A 21,861-nucleotide genomic window follows, 5' to 3' on the forward strand; every position below is an offset into this window, starting at 1 on the left:
AAGAATTACTGCCTTGCCAATCGCTTGTCACATTTTTTTTTTTCACAGAGTAATTGATAAGGCTCATTACAGAGGCTGGAGTTGGTGGTGATGCTGTCCGCCGCATCACCACTAATGAGACAGAGGACGGCGCGTGTATAATTAAGGCCCACACGCGCGCGCGCGTACTATGTGTCCTTCACCGCAATATACTCTATGCACTTCACCGCATGACACAACTGTGTTGCGGCAATGTTGACTTTTAGAAACGTTTAGGTGTCGGGAATGTAAGCTAGACAATGCTCCTAACAATAAGATTTCTATTTTATATCCGTTTTCATTTGTACACAACTACCTAAAGAGGCACTGCTTATAAAACCGATTGTCATAATTGGCGACAGCATATATGTTAAGCCACTCCAATAACGCCGGGTGAACGCCGGTTCATATCCCGTCGCTCAGCTTGCACATTCCATATCTGTCACGCGCAGTTACTCAAGACCGAAGCTTAAATAAACGTGTTGGTCCAAGTAATTCGCCAAAATGACAGTCCAACTGATAGCGATCGATCCTCGATCACGCAACAAGCACTTCTACCACACATCCACGCACGCCACAACACTAGTTGTGCATCAAAGAGACATTCACAAATCGCATAACACATGGCCTTTATTTCATGCTCGTGCAGCTCGTTATCATTGCTTATAGATTTGGCGGCCAACATTTCGGGGATTGGCGTTACCTGCTAAGCACCGCGGAGAAGCTCCTCCGTCATAAGCGTCCACTGAACACGGTGATATCGTAGAACTGGCAGAACTAACAAAACGGCAACGACATGCAGATGAATCGCTTTCTACAACACTCTTACACAATGCGACCACGTAGTACGTCCCCACGGGCAGAGGCGGTTCTCGCTAGTGCACACAGCTCACTGTCAAATCTACACAACAACCAGCACGGAGAACAAACTACCATAGAGTTTCTCACAGTTGGTGGGAAACTCTATGGTTACCGTACCAACCGTACCCCGTAAATCGCCTAAAAAGTATTTCTAGCCCAGCGATTCAGCGATTCTGCCGCCACCTACTTATACACTTCAGCCAAGTCAAGCCGGTTTTAAGCGGCTATATGGTGCGCCGAACGCTTTACCCCACTTTCGTCTCGTACAACCGGCGCGCGCAGCAACGCCGGCCCTTGAAATTTCATGTTCATGCGCGTCTTCGGTAGTGTTGACGCCGGCTCCGTGCACGAAGTGACGCTTGGGGGCGGAATATTCATGGAGCCGCGGATACGGACAACGGCCGCCAGTTAACGGTGAGTGTACTGCTTTCGTAGGTACTAATTATACAACTTTAGCTGGGCGTCTGCAGCAGCTCTGCGGAAGTTATCTGCCAGCCATTTCCAACAGCAGCCTGTGTCTGCGGGGCTGTTGCGGATGCCCAACTAAAGCTGTCAGTTACGAGTTGCCACCGTTATGCGCGTTGCTGTACAAGTTCCCATAAAGTGAGCGATGCAAACAATTATCAAGGGTCATTTCTGGCTGATCCCACGTTGTGTCTGCACTACTGAAGGTGCAAGATGTCGTTTTGAGATGCACTTTAGTCTACTTCATAATAACATTTCCATCGACCTTGAGTGTGCTGCGTGCTTCCGTGCGCGTGGGAACGTGAAAAAAAAAAAAGCCTGTGTACAGAACGCTCAGACGCACTATATAATGGTTTTTGTTGGCTTAAAGACGGTAGTTTGAGGTGCAGATATAGTACGGTGGCTTCCAGAACGTACGCGGTAGTCATTCAAGTTGGACACGCCTCGCCGCGGTAAGGCGAAAATGCTAGACTTTCGACGGCGCCCGTTGTTGCGGCCGCCGCCGTGCACGTTTTCCCTTCGTTACTGTTTGCTGTTTTCGTGGTTTGCCAACATCTGCGATGACGCTATAACAGAATCAAGTGAGTGTACGTGATTGTGGGAGTTATGTGTGTTAATTCTAGCATATGACATGTCTGATCTCGACGTAGACGGCGTCCGCACGCGCTGGGTGTCGTTCGGGCCCTCGTACTCGCATGTGTTTATCTGAGTATGGGTTACGTTTGTAAAACATGCGGTCAGTAACCACTCACGGCGTGCCCCTGACTGCCTGAGGATGTGCTTGGGTGTCGGGGTGAGCCGGCGCAAAACCGTGTTTATTCTGAAACCAAATTTTGAAGCGATTTCTCAGAAAAGAAGTGCTTTCATTCGTATATAGCCAGTGCCTATTGCGAGACGAGGTGCCCGCTGCCTTTTACGTGAAAATTTGTTTTCGTTGCGAAATTTGAACTAAACACTCGTGGCAGATGTGTATACAATAACGGTGTGTTGAACAAATGGTGGTTTTAAATACAAATAATGTGTGTGTTTTGGTTATTTCCAGAATCCCGGATCACTTCTCCCGCCCTTCACTCCAGTTGACAGCCACACTCGGGAAACGAAGGTGCCGCTCTGGTCTGGCGCCTCACCGCTCGTGATGGAAAATCAACAGCGGCGTTCGCCCTGTCAACGAGGCAGTCGGTCCTACATTTCTTTTGGTTGGACAAGACGACGTGAAAAGAGGTGAGTGGCACCCACGCAAGGAGCCTAAACCAATTTCGTTTGTTGTTTAAAAGAGGCTCACATCATCTTGTGCTGCAAGTTTGTCGCCAAGTGACGTGTTACAAAAGGTACTATTTGCAAGTTGTTTTACACGATAACGGCAAAAACTTGGTTCCTTACCATGCGTGTTTGCATTTGTTGTTTTGTTGTGAGCCTTCATTGTGTCTATGTGAACCACGTATTTTGTAGGTTTCGCAAACCTTTACTGCAATTTCATATTCTCATCATAATATCACGTTCTGCTTTTCAGATACCGTTTTTCATGGTGCTCACGCTGAACAGGAGCGACAACCTAGCAAGCCACAAGTCTGATGCCTCCAGCCGTCACCACTTTTTTATTTATTCTTAATCATAAGGAATAAAAATTGAAACATGATACCCATTTCTGCAGTTTATTTTGCACTATATGACACTATGCACATCAGTCACACATTTTAGTTGGCTATACTCATAGAAGCATGTAAATGAGCAATACCTAAAATTCTTAATTGGAAATCAAAGACTATCTTTTCGCGCTTTCTATAACTTTGCTGGAAAATATGTGTTGTTTTGACGAGTTTTATTAAAATAATGCTAAAACTGAACAATTCTTTTTTTGCAGTCGCTTTGCAGAACGGCAAGTATTATTGGACTTGCTTAAAATTAATACTCCATTTTCAACAGTAGTCGCGCAAAAATTGAGCAAGGGTCAAATGAGTAGCTTAAAATACTTGTGGAGTCGCTTGACGCTTCGGTGTGGGTCCCTTGACCCCCGTAGGAGTGTTACCGGCAAGAGTCGTCCGACTCCCTATAAGTGGTAACGTGATCCTTCGGATGAGAGTCTTTCCACTCTTCCTAGACGGTCAGGGGACTCTCCTAGAGCAAGCCGACCCTGACCCACCAAGAGAGTCACCGTGACTATTTAAAGAGAGTCCTATACGTGGCAAGTCGGGACTCTCCGAAAAGAGTCACGCATACTCTTTTTTTCTTAGAGTGTAGAGAATGCGTTGTGTCCATCGACTTCGAAAAAAACATGCATACTCAGGCCTACATGACTAATTTGAGCATGATATTACAGTAGTAGCAATTAAGGGTGTAGCAAAATACGTTCCTCCCCAATGCCCTCTTTACTTCATTGGTAAATTCGAGGCTCTGACTCACTAATGGTTGAAGTTTGAAAAACAGCGCGTAGACGAAAACGTTCTCTATTTTTGGAAAAAGACATAATTCCATTCCCATTCCATTCCGTGCAAAAGTCGCTTAATTCCATTCCCATTCCATTCCTCCAAGAATTGTCCCCATTCCATTCCGGGGTCGCGAAAATGTGGAATGATTCCAGAGTCATTCCAATTCCGGAGTGGCAATTCCGGAACACTGATCTGGCGACATCAGCTTTATGGGGCGTTGATTCTTTACTCGATAAAACTATAGATGCCTTTCCTACGTTGAGTGGGATAGGTTTCAAACAGGAGAAAGTGCCTCAGACAGGCTGGCCGATTTTTCGATAGGGGGACTATCTTTGTCAAAGGCGCCTTGTCATCCTTGGCTTGTTAGTTTTAAAGGGTTAGTGTAAGGCGCCTCTGAAAAAGATAGGTCCCCCTGTCGAAACGTCGGCCAGCCTGTCTGAGGCACTTTCTCCTGTTTGAAACCTATCCCACTCAGTGTATCCATCTGTCGGCTCCCTTCTTGATCTTGGTTTCCTACGTTGAGGAATTACAGGAATTGAATTGAACTTCCCGGCCATTCCTGTAGGGAATGGGCTAAGTTTCTTTATTCCGAGGAATTAAAAGGAATGGAATTGCGGCAAGTTCTAATTCCGCGGAATAGAAATGGAATGGAATGGAGGCGTACATTCCGCAACACTGAAAGGGATACTTGTAGCCGAGCGACTACTTTGTGCAAAACTTGGAAGTGGCCACATTTGAAGTTACGCTTAGCTCATCTCGACGCAAGTGATAGAAGAGGCGAACACACGTGGTGAGAAACGATCGCACACGTTGTCGATCGCACAACCGGTGTCAGAGATGTCGTCAGGGGCCTTTGGGGCAACCATTGTGAGAGCACTGTGCCCTTTCTGACACGTCTCGGTTGAGATGTGTGAACGGTTTAGAACTCTATACTTATTTTGATATGGATTACCGGATGAGGTATTTATTGTCTGTATGAAAAGGCGGAAGTAAACGTTTATTAAAGTGGTGAGGAGAATTAATGTTGGTCAACTATCGCACGTGGAAATACGTCAACATGTCTATCGTCTCCTTTAGATAAGCCTTTATGTAGCAGCCGAGTATTATGACCTTTGGCACGTTTGCAATTGATGGCTCGCGAATTTGGACGAATAAATATTCAGCAGTTTCCGAGGAAACAAATCATCTGCCATCCAGAAGGGAGCGAGCGATGGCGTCCTCCTTGGCGCGAATGTTTAAATATATTTAAGATTTCCGCAACAGTTCTTGTCTGTCATCTCAAACTTACAGCGCGCCCTTAAATGCGCCTTGTTTTATACACTCCTTACAGGAATTTTGGTTATGCGCTGGAAGGCACCATGTGTTTTACTACAATATATTTGATATCGTTTTTTTTTTCAGCTGTTCAGTTCGCACTCAACCGGGAGGCGGGCTTCACTGGGAACACCTCGCCCGCAAGTGCCGGGTCCAATTGCATGACGTGGCCGCGCATTTCTAGCAATCCGGATTGGATGATTATTACGTGCCATGACGTTTAAAACAGTGCGTAGGGCACTTGTGCATGTCGCTCAGGCAGTCAAACCCCTGAATAGTTGACCTTTATAGAACGCCGCGGTGGTCTAGTGCTTATGGTGCTTGACTGCTGGCCCCATAGGCGTGCGCACGCCCCCCCCCCCCTTAGTCACCTATGAGGAGGGGGGACGCAAAATCTGCCTCGTACATTGACTTAGCAGGGGGTGATGAACCTTCTTTCCCTTGATGGGGAACCCTGCGCACGCCTATGGCTGGCCCGAAGGTCGCGGAATAGAATTCCGGCCGCGGCTGCCGCGTTTCGATGGAGGCCACATGCTAGAGGCCCGTGTTCTTAGATTTAGGTTAAAGAACCACATGTAGGTGGTGGAAATTTCCGGAGCCCTCCTCTACGGTGACTTACAACCACATTGTGGTTGTGGGACGTAAAAGCCCAACAATTATTTATATTTTCTGAAACTGTGTGTTAAGATCAATCCGAAATCGGACACAGTTTCGATCGACATTTGGCGTAAACTGGTACTTGCATCAGTTCTCAGGGCGGACGTTTATTAAACGAAACAGCAGGCGAGTGTTCTTTGATCGCCCGAGGTGGGAGGCTTTCTCAGTGCAGAAAGTCATTGACTTCCGCGCTTGGTGCACCAGACTTGGCTAATCCTCCAAGCTTTGTGCCGTGAACAGCGCTTCACGCATTATTTAGCAGAAGCGCGCAAACCGCGGGACAGGGTAGTTGACGCTGTTCTGCTATAATGTTCATGAACCACATAGCCCACCTAAGAACCCTTGCGCCTTCCACGTGTTTTCGGTGGCTCGAGATTTCATCTTGGTTGTTTTTATTGCGGTGTGGGCATTCCAACACTATGTGATGCCAAGGCGCTAACATGTTTGACCGCAGGACCACAAGGACCGCGAGTGGAAGTTCGCCCGTTCCAAGCTGTGGATGGGCTATTTCGACGAAGGCTCGACGCTGCCTCCCCCCTTCAACCTCATCATCAGCCCAAAGTCCGTGTGGTACTTCGTGCGCGCACTGCTGAGGCTCGGCCGCTTCCTCGGCAAGAGGGCCTTCGCCGCCACGCCACGATTGCAGCACTCGGCCGTCAAGGTGACAGTGCCACAGGCCAACAGTTCTTATTGGCTTCGAGTCGCGCCCTACGCGGTGCCATCAATTACAAGTCCCTTAAGCCTAAGACGTCGACTCGAAAGCCATCTTCTCAGTCGACTGCAGTGGACGATCCACGTGAGGCCTTAATAGGCTGAAACTAGATCGAATCGAAGGGACACCAGGTGGCGGCACGAGCAGCGAGTAACGCCCTTGTTCCTAAAGCAGCCACTTCCGGTCGACCGCCGACTTGCTTTTTGTGCGATCTAAATTAAAATAAATAATTAAAAATGGGTACTGTATGAAATTAATGGTTCTACTTAACGCTAATGATACGTATGACATCAGAGCATAGGTTGAGTTACAAATTGAGTTGCATAAGTGACAAGAATGATTAGAAAATAATATGAAATTACTAATTACCGCAAGTTATTCGCCGTAAAAGATTTATTTGCCACAGAAACTGGGCAAACCCCACTACCAACCACTGGTTCACTAAAAATGAACAAGTTGTCCGCAAGCGGCAGAAACGTATGTGCCACAGAAATTGCGCAAATCCCACTACCCATTGCTGGTTCACAGAAAAGGAAAAATAGAACACATGGGTGGCAAACACGAACGTGTGCACCACACAAGTTGAGTTCACGTTGCTCGTCGCGTTCGCTAAGGAAGTGGAGGACGAAGTCACTAGACCAGAGTTAATCAAAATTGTTCTGATCAGGTTAATACGGCTGTCTGGAATACGAGCTCAATAGCATAATTTTTCAAGTCTTAATTTGATGTATTATTTATTATTACTTTTACTTTTTTAACCATTTTACATTCTTCGAATAAGATTTTAAGCTTCAACTACATATTCTTGGCCCATCCCCCAGAATGGGTACGTGCCACAGAACAGAAGGCAAAACAAAACAAAACAAAGAGTTAATAACGCAAGGTTAACACAAGGTGCGAGTGCCAGTATACTAGACACAATTTTCAGGGTCGCCTCCAGTTTTTTTTGATTGCGAGCAGGCTGACATTGCCTTTTTCTTGTTGCGCAACACAGATTCGGCTTGCATGCGAAATCGCCTAAACGCCTTGGCATTTCTCCTTCCAGCCCGAGTCGCACGATCCTGTCTGCCTAGGAAAGGACAAAACCAACCGGGTACGTATTCGTGGCTTCCAATGAACGCCTTTCGTTTATGCGCTGCCTTCAGCAAATGTGTTTTACTATTTCAGCCGCACTGTTAGGCTCCACCTTGAGGTAACAGCATAGTTGTGTGAATGTGCACGCTCGTAAATACGCCCTATAAGTAATGCACAATCCGCGCAGCAGCCACACGTCACGGAACTTGGCTATTCCCTATGGACAGAAATACGTCTGATGGGCCCCGTGGCAGCTGTTCCGGCCTTGCCTTTAAAAGCGCTCATGTGTATAGCATCAAATAAACACGATCACATTAGGCACTGAAGGAAACACTCCTTCCAATGTTGGTCGTCTTGTGCATGTTAAGCTTGCACCAATGAAGGCACGTTTGCGTTTCTCATTTATTTTTACCTTATCAGAGACAAAGTAAGTTTCCGTGTTGGTGCTGAAAACAGCATGCTGTCAAGATAGGATCCAGCAGTGATGCCCTTATTTCGTTTCCGGCAGAAACCAGGAGCAAGGCACAACTCGGTTATCCTGCAATTCAATGGCCAATCGAGCAATGTTCAATACCAGGTAAGCCATTTTAGCTTTCTATATATGTCTCACTGATGCGTCCGTGACCGCCGAAAACGCACTGAGGGAACATGGAACTAGCTGCGCATCTGCACACGCAGCATGGCATACGGATCGTATAACACTACACAGTTTACGTTCGCAGTTGTACCGATGAGAACACCCGCCACGGTGGTCTAGTGGCTCGACTGCTGACCCGCAGTTCAGGGGATCGAATTTTCGATGGAGGCGAAAATGCTTGAGACCCGTGTGCTTGGATTTAGTTGCACGTTAAAGAACCCCAGGTGGTCGAAATTTGCGAAGCCCTCCACTAAGGCGTCCCTCATAATCATATATCGTGGTATTGGGGCATTAAATCCCAACAATTACACCGATAACAAAAAAATTACACCATCTCCCACTCAAGGGAACCATGGGGGGATGCGAAGCAGCATTGGGGGCGCACACCAAGTTTCCGTTACGTTCACTCGGCGTTTCCGTTAGTGTGTGAGGTTTGCATTTAGTGTTTGTGTTATCATTACGTTGTGTTTGTGCGTTGCTTTCCGTTAGCGCCGATGAACGAGTGGCGACGACGTTGACGTCAGGCCCGTAGCCAGGAATATTTTTTTTTGGGGGGGGGGATCCATGACTATTCGAGAAAACCAGCTATTTTATTATTTATTTTTGGTAAAGACCCTACTTCACGAAAACTTCGGGGGAGGGGGCCCTAGCCCTCCCCCCCCCTACTGGGCGTAATTTTGTTGGCACTGACTACGGTGACGGGGCCCGTCAGTGCAGTACCGTCGTAAAAGTGACGGGGCCCGTCACCGTAGTGTAAATTGTAATAGTGACGGGGCCCGTCATAATAGCGACGTACTTATAGTAACGGGCCCCGTCATCGTAAACGGGTGACTACGGTGACGGGGCCCGTCAGCGCAGTTCCATCGTAAAAGTGACGGGGCCCCTTTACCGTAGATTTTTGGTCGTTTTAGACGCCCTCGTCGTGTGGCGTTCGTGGCGTAGTAGTTACTTGTGTGAGGCAATAAAGAAAAAAAAAGCGTTCATGGTGCAGTTGGTTGGCGCGCTATCCATGGAGTGTTAGGGCTGCAGGTCGTCAGTTCGATTCCTCCCGTTTTTTCTTCCTTTTGTTTCAGGTTATGCGTCAACATCAACGTTACTGCTCTGACGGAGTCGTAACTTTTTCGTTCATGTCTGCGGCGGTTAGGCAGCCCTAGCGTTCGGATGATGCGTTGTTCCTAGGCTTGTGCGAATATTCACGCACTTCGAATATTCGAACGAATATTACAGTATTCGAATTCGCTTGGAAACAAATTTAAATTCTAGGAAATTTCGAAGTATTCGAAATGAACGAATAGACATATATAAACCGCATGTAATCCCTTGTAAAATGGTTTCACTGCAGTAGAGGTGTGCTATACCGTGAAAACACCTTTCCAGGAGAAATCCGCACTGCCGCGAAGCCCCACTTCAAGGTTAAATGAGCATGTAGTAAAGCCTTGTTAATTCAGAGTCAGTGGGACTGTGACAAATTTAATTAAGTGGGTTTTCGAATTAACCAAACATACAAAAAGCGGGATGCAATGAACTTTGAATTACTGGAAGTAATGAGAGGTGGTCGTTTGCTGTGCCTCCTAGTTTGCGGCTACAAGGGTTTTTTCCAGCAATACTTGGTCCGAATTTTGCCGCTAAACCGGGGAAACGGCGGGCCTCGCTGAGGCCAGTGCAATAAAAAAAAAAAGAACGAGGGGAAAAAAACGGTCTCGTGGTCAACTGAAATGCGCGCCTGCGGAAAAGAAGGCGTGCTTCGCTGCAACACAGTGGTGACACACGGGCAGCATGTCACCTAGCTCCTCGTAGCGTCAGTGCGTCATGATGCGGCCATTCGCCCATCCTTTCTGGTAAAATAAAGAATGTAATAATGACCAGTGTGACGGAATTCGCGATGTGTTCTGGGTGGAAAAAGAGGATCATTGAAGCTTTCGAACTGAGTTTTCGAAGTAGGCGTTGCGGGCAAGTACTCCGCCAGCAGTGCAAGTGCGCAAATTGCCGGAACAACCGCCAATTGGAGGTTCACACACATCGCGAATTCCATCGGACCGCCCTTTATTAATTTATCTATTTTCCCTGAAAGAATGGGTAAATCATGACGCACTGACGTTGAGAGAAGCATTCATCATGCTGCCCGCGTGTCACCGCTGCGTTGCCGTGAAGCACGTCTTCTTTTCCGCAGGCGCACATTTCAGTTGACCACGAGACCGGCTTTTGTTTTGTTTTTTTCTTGCGCTGGCAGCAGCGAGGCTGGGATGCTTCACTTGTCACTCATTAGTATCGCTACATTGCATTGCCTTGTGGCTCCTAAGGGCCATCGTTTCTGCGGATTTGCGGCTAAATCGGGATCGGAATTGGCACATGGCACCCAAAGTTTTGAATTAACCGGCTGGTACTCACCGCCGCTTCAAATTATCCACTCAGATTTACATTGCAAAATACAGGGCCGTAGAAATCCTTCTAATTATGCGGAATTTCGAATAAAAGTTCGAATTAATGAGTCTTGTACTGTAACCCTCACATCGATTCATCATTCTTTAAGTTTAAAGCTGTTATACCGGCTTATATGCTCTAACTATAGTAAATTTTAATTAATATATTTCACAAGTTATCACTTGCATTCAACCGAAAGTCCAATCCTGCTACTAGTCAAGTGCTTCGAAATCGCTTCGGACCTAAAATTTACTATTCGCACAAGCCTAGTTGTTATTCCTATGCGACCTGTGTCTAATCCGCGCTGAATAAGAAATGTTTCTTTTTTTTTTTTTTTTCAGTATTGTTTCACAATACCGTGCCGAGCTTCCGGCTAGTCAGCATAGTTACTCATTCGTGGTAGCAGGGCTCAGCGTGGGAGAGCGGAGCCCATTAATCAGCATGTCGCTGTGCCGCTGACGGTCATGCGCTGCGCAGCCAGTTACAGGGACGCCATGGCGCAGCGAGGACAGCCAGTCAAATCAGCAGTGTTCCCTGCGAGATCTCTTTCGACCATGGAAAGCATTCTAGAAAAAATCCATGAAGACTTCAGGCGCAGGTGGCTGTTTTGGTCGGCGGTGCACGACAGTACGAAACATTTCGGGGGAGGGGGGAGCAGCGACGCAGCGACATTGGCGGCATGCTGATATGCAGCGTCAGCGGCGCAGCGACATGCTGATTAACGGGCTCCGCTCTCCCACGCTGAGCCGTCCTACCACAAATGAGTAACTATTATTGACTAGCCGGAAGATCGGGACGGTATTGTGAAACAATATTGGAAAAGAAAAAAAAAACGGAAAAATTTTCTTATTCAGCGCGATTAGAACCGAGGTCGCATAGGAACGCTAAGGCTCTCTAACCGCCGCAGCATGAACGAAAAGTTACGACTCCGTCAGAGCAGTAACGTTGACGTTGACGCATAACCTGAAAAAAAGCCTATATGGTATTCAAAAAAGCCATACCTTGGTATTCACACGGGGGAGAAACGCTCGGGGGATAAAGGCGGAGCCCAGTGCGTCAGCTCGCGAGGAGAAGTCTCCACAAATGCCCCCCACTCACACGGACGAGGCAAACGGAGGGGGAGACCAGTGTTACCAGACTACTCCTGTGGCTTGTACCGCCCGTTTCACCAGCTGCTGACGACGATGACCCCAGCTACAGATGACCCAAACTGCAGACTGGACACCCACTGCCGCTCTCTGCAGGAGCAAGTGCAACAATGTGGCCAAACAAGAGCCCGAAATTCCGCCCATATCCCCCACCGCCGGGGGATCGTTTGTCCTGTCGGGGAAAAGGTCCCCGTCTCCTCCGTGGAGCCGCGGGGAGTCACGCCCACTCGCTAATCCTTGACGTCGCGGTCACGTGATCCGCAATCCCCCCGTCTCCCCCGAGCATTTTTCCCCCGTCTGAATACCCCTTAACTGCGGACATATCTACGAGCGCGAAAAACACAAAGGACGAGGTAAAGACGGCAGATCAGCGCTGCGTCCTGTCTGCCGTCTTTACCTCGTCCTTTGTGTTTTTCGCGCTAGTATATATGTCCGTAGTTAGTAGCTGAACACCAAACTCTAGACGAACGGGTACGCCGACAACGCAGACACGAAGTGTGGCCAAACCGGCACTGTCCGCGCTACATTGGACAACTGTACAACCCGCGCGCGCGCAATGCGCGCATCAAACGAAACAGAAAAAAAAAGAGAGAGAGAAGCCTCGCACGTGACAAATGACGTCGCGGAGCAGAAGCCCCGCCCTAGACGGGCGAGTTGTGAAAACATCGTCTCCCTGCTCGGGACGTTCCCGGTGGTTGCAGTCCGGCGGTGGAACAGCCGTCCGCCGGTCGCTGTTTCCTCCTCGCACTCCTCCCTTTTCTTCCTTGCGTGCGCGATCCCTCGAGGAAACAAAATTACGGCCCCCACTGGCTACAGGCCTGGTTGACGTTACAATTCATCTGAACGGGGCGAAGCGAGAATGACGGAAGCCGACCGAGCGCACCCGCTATATACACATGAAATGGGGAGGGAGTGGAGAGTGGGTTACAGGCTGTATTTGGCTGCGTCGCGGCTACACCACGTGGGATGAGAGGCTGCGCCGCGGCTGCAGCGCGGGAGAGGAGAGCAGAGAAGGCGACCGAACACCTGCGTAAAGGAGAGTGGGAGGGAGAGTAGGCGCATGCGCAGTGGCCCCGAGCACAGCCCCGAGCAAAAGTTGCTTCGCATCTAAAATGGCAACTGCAGACGAAGTGCATATATGGGCATTGTATTATGTGCGTCACGCAATGCATTCGTAGTCCGCGGGTTGCAGCGCTCACGTGGTTGCGCTGCCTTACGTAGGCGCGATCATGCGCGTAGCTGGACCATGCTCGATCACTACTTATCCTAGATCATGCTATATCGCCACTCGTTCAAAACCGAAGACGCTACAGACTCCCACGACGCAACGCCGTTTCTGCGTTGATCTTGTCACGTTACGACCACTGTCGACCACAGCGATCAAAAGGCAAGTGTAGAGACTTCCGTGTGTGTGGGTGTAATCAACGGCTACAGGATCTAAAATAAAGGCTATGCACCTAACGAAATGTGTCTTCATTCATCTTGAACGTTCAAAAAGTACAATCCGAAGCCATCAATCAAATCACATATGCATCGCATCGGGTCGCTCAGCATTTATTGGCTTTGTTGCGTGGTTGTTGGCTTCGGAATTGGATTCAGTTTGCATGGTGTGATGAGTGACGTGCGCAAGTGTTCAAAGTGCGCGCCGTGAAAAGATGGAGAAGGCGACGACGAAACTAGCGCTGGAAAATTAAAAGAACAAAGAAAAGCCAATCATAGAAGGCACAGAGATCATGGGAGGCAACCAGAATTAAGGCCACGATATGCGGAAGGGTGGCGGCGAGAGGCCACGTGACTTGTCTTCTTCGGGCTCGTATCTCTTTTACCGTTCAAGTTATTGTTCGGAACGTTGCCGTTGATTCTAATCACACTGTGTGTGCGAATAGCATCTTGCTGGAATGTGCGACAGGATTGCCGTTGGGTAGATTTGAAAAGGGGCCGGAACAAAAACATTTAATTTTAGCGCCAAATATGTTGCCACATATAACAAAAGTGACATTATGAATAGTGTAATAATAATTAATGTTATTTTTAACAAGCAAAACCATAGCACAATATCTATCAGTGCAGGCAAATGAAGAAATCAAATAAATTTCATTGCAGTTCGTATAGAATAACGTTCTTAGCAGAGTAATTCTAGGCCAACAACTATTTAGGAACATCAAACGTGGAACCGAAATTGAATAGTGTAGTAACCATAATACCAGTCCAGCGTCAAGTCGAGAAATTTGGTTCAACAGTCGAGCTTCATTCTCTTGCTTTTTGGTAAAAGTGACACGAGAACACGCGCTGTGCTTCTGCATTATAAACTGGTGCATGGCTTTATATTACTTATTTTTGTGATGTGTGAAATGACGTGAAAGTGTAAAACATGCAAACGCTGGTGATGGCGCTTCTCTCTTTTGCTTAATATACTTTACAAAAAAAAATGTTCTGTTATGTGAGAGGAAGCGCGCCTTTGCATGGTGTGCCCTCTATTCTTGGTGTCATGCAGGAGGTGATGAAACGCCTCGTAAATCGCTACATTCACCGTGCCAAAAAGCAGCTTCGCCAAGATGGGGTCAACGAGGATGACTTGCTCGAAATCAAGCAGGATATTTCCAGTCTTAGGTAAGCTGTCCAAATGGAGGCACATCGATCGTGCTTCGAATTACATGCCGATACACTCGTCCGAGGGAAGGGCTCGTTTTCTTTGACAACCTAATGAGGCCAAAGATGGCATTACTTGACGTGAAGAACTCATAATGGGCGAAAACACGACTTGCCGCTGGTAGGCACCGAACCTACAACCTTCGGATAATGCGTCTCTACCGAATTAGCTCGTCCTCCCGTCCACTTTATCGGGTCGCATGCAAGCCTGGGAGTGTTAGGCAGTCACGGCTACGAGCGGCACTGTCGTGACATCAACGAACCCGTCCGAGCTCATGTATGCAAACATTCCATTATTTTGGTAACAACGTCGCATTATCAGCAAAGTGGAATTTTTGCGTTTATAACTGATCATGCGTGTGCGTGTGTGCCTTTTTCTTATGTTTGTCTGTATGCATGAGCACATGTTCTGTGGTGTAGGATATATGCACTGGTGATCCCGAAAACAAACCCTGTTGTTGAAAGTTAGCGCTGTGTGTTACCGAGTCGCTCGCGTTGTGCCGTCTTGGATACTCAAACACGCTGGCCGCATGCGGCCCGAAGCTTCACAAGAAATACGATGTCTGAGACTGTGACTCTGCTAAATGGTACTCGCATTTTTTACTCGCCTATTGATATTAATAACGTTTTGTTCGGGGAAGCTGCAGAGGCGGGACTGACCCCAAGTATTTCAATAATCAAACCATGAAGATGGCAGTGGTGCAATAAACTCGCCACGCCGTTGCCTAGCAAACGCCGAGCACAACACGCGCTCAGCGATGGAGACCTCCGCGCATAGCGACCGATGGAGACGCCGCGCACAACGTCTCATGACATTTTAAAGGGCCCATAAACCACCAAGAGAAGCTCGCGTGCTCCTCTCGGGGCCTTTCCACTATCCGCAAAGGCCGTCGTGACGTCACCTCTCTGATTATGTGACGTCGCGAGCAACAGACGCTGTGAGGGGGTAAGAACCTGTTTTCTGCTAGCAGACGCGCTCCTTGCGTTTTCACCTCGGACGCTGAGGAAGGGCATTCGGAGAGGTGGACCGGAGGAGGCGTTCGGTGGACAGACGAGCCGACAAACGCAGCCTAGCGAAGGAAAGAGCGAAACGAGTAAACGCGTGCATCTCCGCTGACGTTCGCTGTAGACTCGTGCACAAATGCAAAGCCACAACTAAACTTCGACCTCTGGGTGGTTTGAGGGCCCCTTAAAGTCATTGGACGCAAGAAACACAGCTGGTACGACGCCATGCAAAGCCGCGCTCTGCGATGGCGGCGCGGCCGTCGCGCATAGCGTCCAATGGAGGTTTAAAGCCATTGGACGCAAAAAGCACAGCGTCACGTCACGCAGAGCCGCGCTCAGCGATGGAGACCACTGCGCATAGCGACCGATAGAGACTCCGCGCATAGCGTCCCATGGAAGGACGGAGGGAAAAAAGAATTGGAGGGAGCGCACATAGCGCCCACAGGCCAACCTTCTCTGAAGCCACTCCCCCCTCGTTCTCCATGCGCTGGTCACAATTCCCAGCATGCTCCTGTTTCATTTTTTACGGCTGCGCTTCAAAATTCTCACGTGACGCTCCCTCCTAGTTTCTTTTTTTCTCCATGCATGGAAGCCATGGGACGCAAAGAGCACGGCTGCTGTGATGTCACGCAAAGCCGCGCTCTGCGATGGAGAGCGCTGCGCATAGCGACCGATGGAGACGCCGAGCATAGCGTCCCATGGAAGCCATGGGACGCAAAAAGCACAGCTGGTGTTACGTCATGCAAAGCCGCGCTCTGCGATGGAGACCACCACGCATAGCGACCGTTGGAGACGCCGAGCATATATCGTCCCACGGAAGCCACGGGACGCAAAAAGCACAGCTGGTGTTACGTCATGCAAAGCCGCGCTCTGCGATGGGGACCCGCCGCATAGCGACCGATGGAGACGCCGAGCATAGCGTCTCGTGGAGCCATGGGACGCAAAAAGCACAGCTGGTGTTACGTCATGCAAAGCCACGCTCAGCGATGGAGACCGCTGCGCACAGCGACCGATGGAGACCCCGCGCATATATTGCCGCATGGCAGCCATGGGACAATATATGCGGGCAATATATAGCCATGGGACTCGCAGAGGGCCCAGGTTGCGAACCTCGTCCATCCTGGAAATTTTTTAGGGGCGAAGCTCCTTATAGCGGCACCCGTTCGTCCCCGTCGTAGTAGTGTGTAACCAGTCTTAAAAACGGAGGGGGCGTGCACACATGAAGGCTCCCTAAAGACAATGCGCGCGATAGTACGTGATATGTATCGCCCTCTCCTCTCCTACGCTTCCCCCTCTTTCTCCTCTCCTACGGTCCACCCCCCCTCTATCTTGCCTCGCGGCGCAGCGGCGCCGACGCAGGCAGCGTCGCGGCAGCGTCTTGATTGAAAAAACCGACGCTCGCGCTACACAACCGTTCACTGACCACCCCGTATATATAGGCACTGGATTTTGACCTCCAAGGTAGTGCGTGTGTGCGATTTCTCCTGTGCGTGATTAAACAATGAAAATTCACAGCGTACATGTAAAACAAGTGAGCTGCAAGTCGTCATAACTCTCATCGAACCTTTAGTATAAACGCGCCCGATCTCACGTCGGTGATGATGTACTGGGCAGAATTCACGGAAGATTCATGGTTTACCGATGAACCTCCGCAGCTTCGCCCACTCATCATCATTCACTCCGTGGATATGCTGTGATTTTTTTCTTATTTCCTTTTTCTTTTTCTTATTTCGTGCGATAGTGGTTACGGACACCGGCGGCGGCGGCGGACAACTACGGCGCCAAGACGGCCGTTGAAATGATCTCATAACAGCTTTCGCTGTAAAAGAAGGAGGGAGCATTACGTCACGCGACCGAAACCCACCGTGTCGGCCCAACACGTGATCAAAACGTCACAGCGCGCGGTAGGTTTTAGTACTACCGGTGGAGTTCTGTTTTTGAAACTCCTCTGTGATCCGGCCGGTCTGCGCCGAACGAGCGCGCTTCGATTAAAAGCTACCGGGCGCCATACCCGAAGTCTCGGCAAACCTCATTTCTTGCTGATTTTGACGTAAAAGATCACGTTTTGGGCCGACACTGCTGGCTTCAAAACGAGTTGGCTTGTCAAGGCTGGCTGCGTGATGTAATGCTCCCCTTTCTTTTTCCTTCCTCCATGACTACCCATCATTCCCATGCTGGCTGAAACGCCATGCGTTGCAACTCCCATAGACACTAGCGCCAGAGTTCCCTCTAGGAGGTATTGTAGGAAACTCTATGGAGACGGCCACGCCGCGACCGATAGAGACGCCGCGCAGAGCGTCCCGTGGGACGCAAGGAGCACAGCTGGTCTGACGTCATGCAATGCCGCTCTCTGCGATGGAGATTGCCGCGCATAGCGGTCGATGGACGCCACGCATAGGGTCCCACGGCAGTTTAAAGCCATGGGCGCAAGAGAGAGAAATTAAGATATAAAGAAAGAAAGCAAGCATCGCGATCAGGTACCGCACCACCTGGCTAAGCCACGCATGCGTGGTAGCTAAGCCAAGCCCACCGACGGAGACATCACGCTCAACCTCCACTCTACAGTGCATACATGGAGGGAAAAAACTAGGCGGGGGGGTCACGTGAAAATGTTGAAGCCGAGCCGTAAAAAAATGAAACAGGAGCATGCTGGGAATTGTGACCAGCGTATGGAGAACGAGGGCGGGAGCGGCGTCCGAGGAGGTTGGCTTGTGGACGCTAGGCGCGCGCTCATCAATTTTAAATGCGAATGCATTTCTTAGCCGGGCTATGTCAGGCGTCGGTCGGTGTCCGCGCGCCTCTCCGCTCTCACTCTCTCTCCCATAGCAACAGCTGCGGGAGCGCGCGCTTATCCTCTCCCCGCATCGCCCCTAGCAACCGGAGCAGGTGGTGCGGGCGGAGTAGCGGAGAGTGAGTGGAGAGGAGGAGCGCGCTCTGGCGTGTGAGGGCGCTCGCATCGGGGAGCTCGGCGGAGCTCCGGCGTGTGTGGAGAGAGTGTAGGAGAGGGTAGGTGCAGTGCTTCGCCGCTCCTTCTCTCGCCGTTCGCTCTCTTTCCTCCCTGCGCCACCGCCTCAATGCAGTGCGTTTGAAACGCGTTTGTAGCGTTTGTGCTGCCTTGGCACAGCCTGAAAACAGCGCGTTCTAAACGCGTTTGTGCTGCATTGAAGGCGGTGGCAACATCCCTGAGGGATTACGAACGCACCTAAGAAGCGTTCGTTGAAAGAGGCGCCCAAAAGGGAGACACTTGAGCGCGTCGATGTGTCCAGCTTTACGCATTTAAAATTATTACGCAGTGTACTCTCGGCGCAAGAAATGCATTCGCATTTCCTCACGATTCCCTTCGCGAAGGTGGGGGCATTTTTTTTTTTTGTTCATGAGCTCACCGAAAAAAGAGATGAAAGAGGAGCATCATGGGAAATCTGACAAGAACGCGAGGAGCAAGCGGCTTCAGCGGAGGTATCTTGCGGTGTGCTCCTCCTGTTTTTTTAGGGGCGAAGCTCCTTAAGGCGGCACCCGTTCGTCCCCTCGTAGTCGTCGTCGTCGTAGTAGCAGTAGTAGTAGTAGTCGTAGTCCGTAACAAGTCTTACGCTTTGACCTCCAAGGTGGTGCCGGTGGGAGATTTTTCCTGTGCGTTGTTGAACAATAAAAAATTCGCAGCGTGCGCGTTAACTAAAAGCCGAATTCTTCTGTCTCTCATTCCCCATTAGCAGCCATTGGCATGTTCCAGTAGGAAACGTTAGTAGAAGTAGAAGTGTAAGTGTTAGCTAAAAGCCGACTTCTTCTGTCTCTCATTCCCATTAGCAGCCATTGTTTACCTCCAAGGTAGTGCCTGGTGAGATTTCTCCTGTTCAAAACGCCGTTGATTGATGAAATAAACCAACGAAAGACGCCAGATGTTTTGTAAAATCAGAACGAAAGAACGCCAGATGTTTCTAAAGCAGAACGAAAAGACGCCAGCTGCTTAACGAAAGACGCCAGATTTTTTTAAAGCAATGGTTTTCTAAACAATGAAAATTCACAGCGTACATGTAAAATTAAAGTGAGCTGCAAGTCGTCATAACTCATCGAACCTTTAGTATAAACGCGCCCGATCTCACGTCGGTGATGATGTACTGGGCAGAATTCACGGAAGATTCACGGTTTACCGATGAACCTCCGCAGCTTCGCCCACTCATCATCATTCACTCCGTGGATATGCTGTGATTTTTTTCCTCCATGAGTGCATAGCCTGGCTGCGCCCGATCGTGCCGAGACAGACAGCCATGGGGCGTCCTAAGAAAGGGCGTACTGCCGAGAAGGAAGCCGCGCGTCCCGAAGCTAGAAGTGTCGGTCGACGGGGAGTACGAGCGGCGACGGCCCCATGCTTCGCTGTGCCAAGCTTTGCGCGACTTAGTGCGAACTTCCCGAATATTTTTTTTCTTGAGGCACCCTATGCGGTCACTATGCGTTATAACATAACCGTGGAGGAAAAAATTATAACAGCTTCGTTCGCACTAACGGTGCCAAGCCTGAAGAAAAGCGGAGCGCCCTCCTTGTTACTCTTTATTTTCCTTTTCTTTATTCTTTCTTTCTCTTTTTTTCTTGATCTCTCTCTTTCTTTGTCTCTATCGATTTCTTTCTCTCTCTTCTATCTATTTCTTTTTCTTTCCTCTCTCTCTCTATCTGCTTCTCTCTCTCCCTCTCTTTGTTTCTCTTGATTTCTCTCTTTTCTGTCTTGCTCTGTCTTTCGCGTCTCTTTCGATCTTTTAAATGCGAAGCATTTCTTAGCGAACTTCTGCGACTTTTAGCGTATCTATCTATCTATCTATCTATCTATCTATCTATCTATCTATCTATCTATCTATCTATCTATCTATCTATCTATCTATCTATCTATCTATCTATCTATCTATCTATCTATCTGTCTGTCTCTGTCTGTTGTCTGTCTGTCGTCTGTCTGTCTGTCTGTCTGTCTGTCTGTCTGTCTGTCTGTCTGTCTGTCGTCTGTCTGTCTGTCTGTCTGTCTGTCTGTCTGTCTGTCTGTCTGTCGTCTGTCTGTCTGTCTGTCTGTCTGTCTATCTTCTATCTATCTATCTATCTATCTATCTATCTATCTATCTATCTATCTATCTATCTATCTATCTATCTATCTATCTATCTATCTATCTATCTATCTATCTAGCTATCTATCTTCTATCTATCTATCTATCTCTATCTATCTATCTATCTATCTATCATCTATCTATCTATCTATCTATCTATCTATCATCTATCTATCTAGCCGCCTACGACTTTGTGCTCTCCTGGCCGTTTCGTTAATAGTATGTACACCAAATTGGTATGGCGTAACAATGACTTTATGACGAACATAAATGACAGATCATAACATGAAAATCATGATATCCATGTCATGAACGCCATGATTTACATGCCACGGACTTGGTGATCTTGCGGCCGTTTCGTTAATTTGATATATACCAAAATTGGTATGGCGTGACAAGAGTGTATGACGAACATAAGTGACAGGTCCTAACGTGCAATCATGACACGCATGTCATGTACAGCATGATTTACATTCCAGGCTCATGGTGCGCTCGCGGCCGTTTCGCTAGCTTTCTATACAGCAAAATTGGTATCGCGCGACGTGACTGTGTGACGAACACAAATAACAGGTGGTAACATGAAAATCATGACACGCATGTCATGCACAACATGACTTACGTACCACGCTCATGGTGCGCTCGCGGCCGTTTCGCTAGCTTTATATGCACAAAAATTTGTATCGCGCGACATGGCTATGTGACGAACATAAATAACAGGGGGTAATACGAAAATTACGACATACATGTCATGTAGGCTATGATTTAGACGCCACGCTTATGGTGCACTCGCGGCCGTTTTGTTAACTGGATATATACCTAAATTGGTATGGCATGACAGGAGTGCATGACGAACATAAATAGCAGGTCACGCATTCTATATATGTAGCACAATATATGTTTCATTAGCATGGCAATATACCAGATTGTACACGCATGCATGTATGACAATCTTGCGATATATGGCGAACTAGATGTCACGACATGAATGACTTCATTAGCCTCAACGACAAACAAGACGATGTGTGCAGCTCTTTGCTGGCTGCTTCGCATTACATCGATTCCCACACTGCGTGGGATCTGCCGATTTTTTAGGGGCGAAGCTCCTTATAGCGGCACCCGTTCGTCCCTCGTAGCGTAGTATGTAACCAGTCTTACGCTTTGACCTGCAAGGTGGTGCCGGTGGGAGATTTTTCCTGTGCGTTGTTGAACAATAAAAAATTCGCAGCGTTAGCTAAAAGCCGACTTCTTCTGTCTCTCATTCCCATTAGCAGCCATTCTTTACCTCCAACGTAGTGCCTGGTGAGATTTCTCCTGTGCGTGATTAAACAATAAAAATTTTTGTTCAAAACGCCGTTGATTAATGAAATAAACCAACAAAAGACGCCAGATGTTT

At 48.6% G+C, this 21,861-nt stretch overlaps 1 protein-coding gene across 1 annotated transcript in view; it reads left to right on the forward strand.

Annotated features, from left to right (window-relative positions):
* Positions 1-21,861, forward strand: part of LOC119381054 (transient-receptor-potential-like protein) — a 182,341-nt gene that overhangs the window by 140,688 nt on the left and 19,792 nt on the right. The window contains exons 8-10 of the mRNA XM_049412203.1: positions 7,499-7,546; positions 8,036-8,104; positions 14,228-14,343. Coding sequence (XP_049268160.1) covers positions 7,499-7,546; positions 8,036-8,104; positions 14,228-14,343 — 233 coding nt within the window. The remainder of the gene's footprint in view (positions 1-7,498; positions 7,547-8,035; positions 8,105-14,227; positions 14,344-21,861) is intronic.

The sequence above is a fragment of the Rhipicephalus sanguineus genome, chromosome 2 (assembly GCF_013339695.2).
Source record: "Rhipicephalus sanguineus isolate Rsan-2018 chromosome 2, BIME_Rsan_1.4, whole genome shotgun sequence".
Lineage (NCBI taxonomy): Eukaryota > Metazoa > Arthropoda > Arachnida > Ixodida > Ixodidae > Rhipicephalus > Rhipicephalus sanguineus.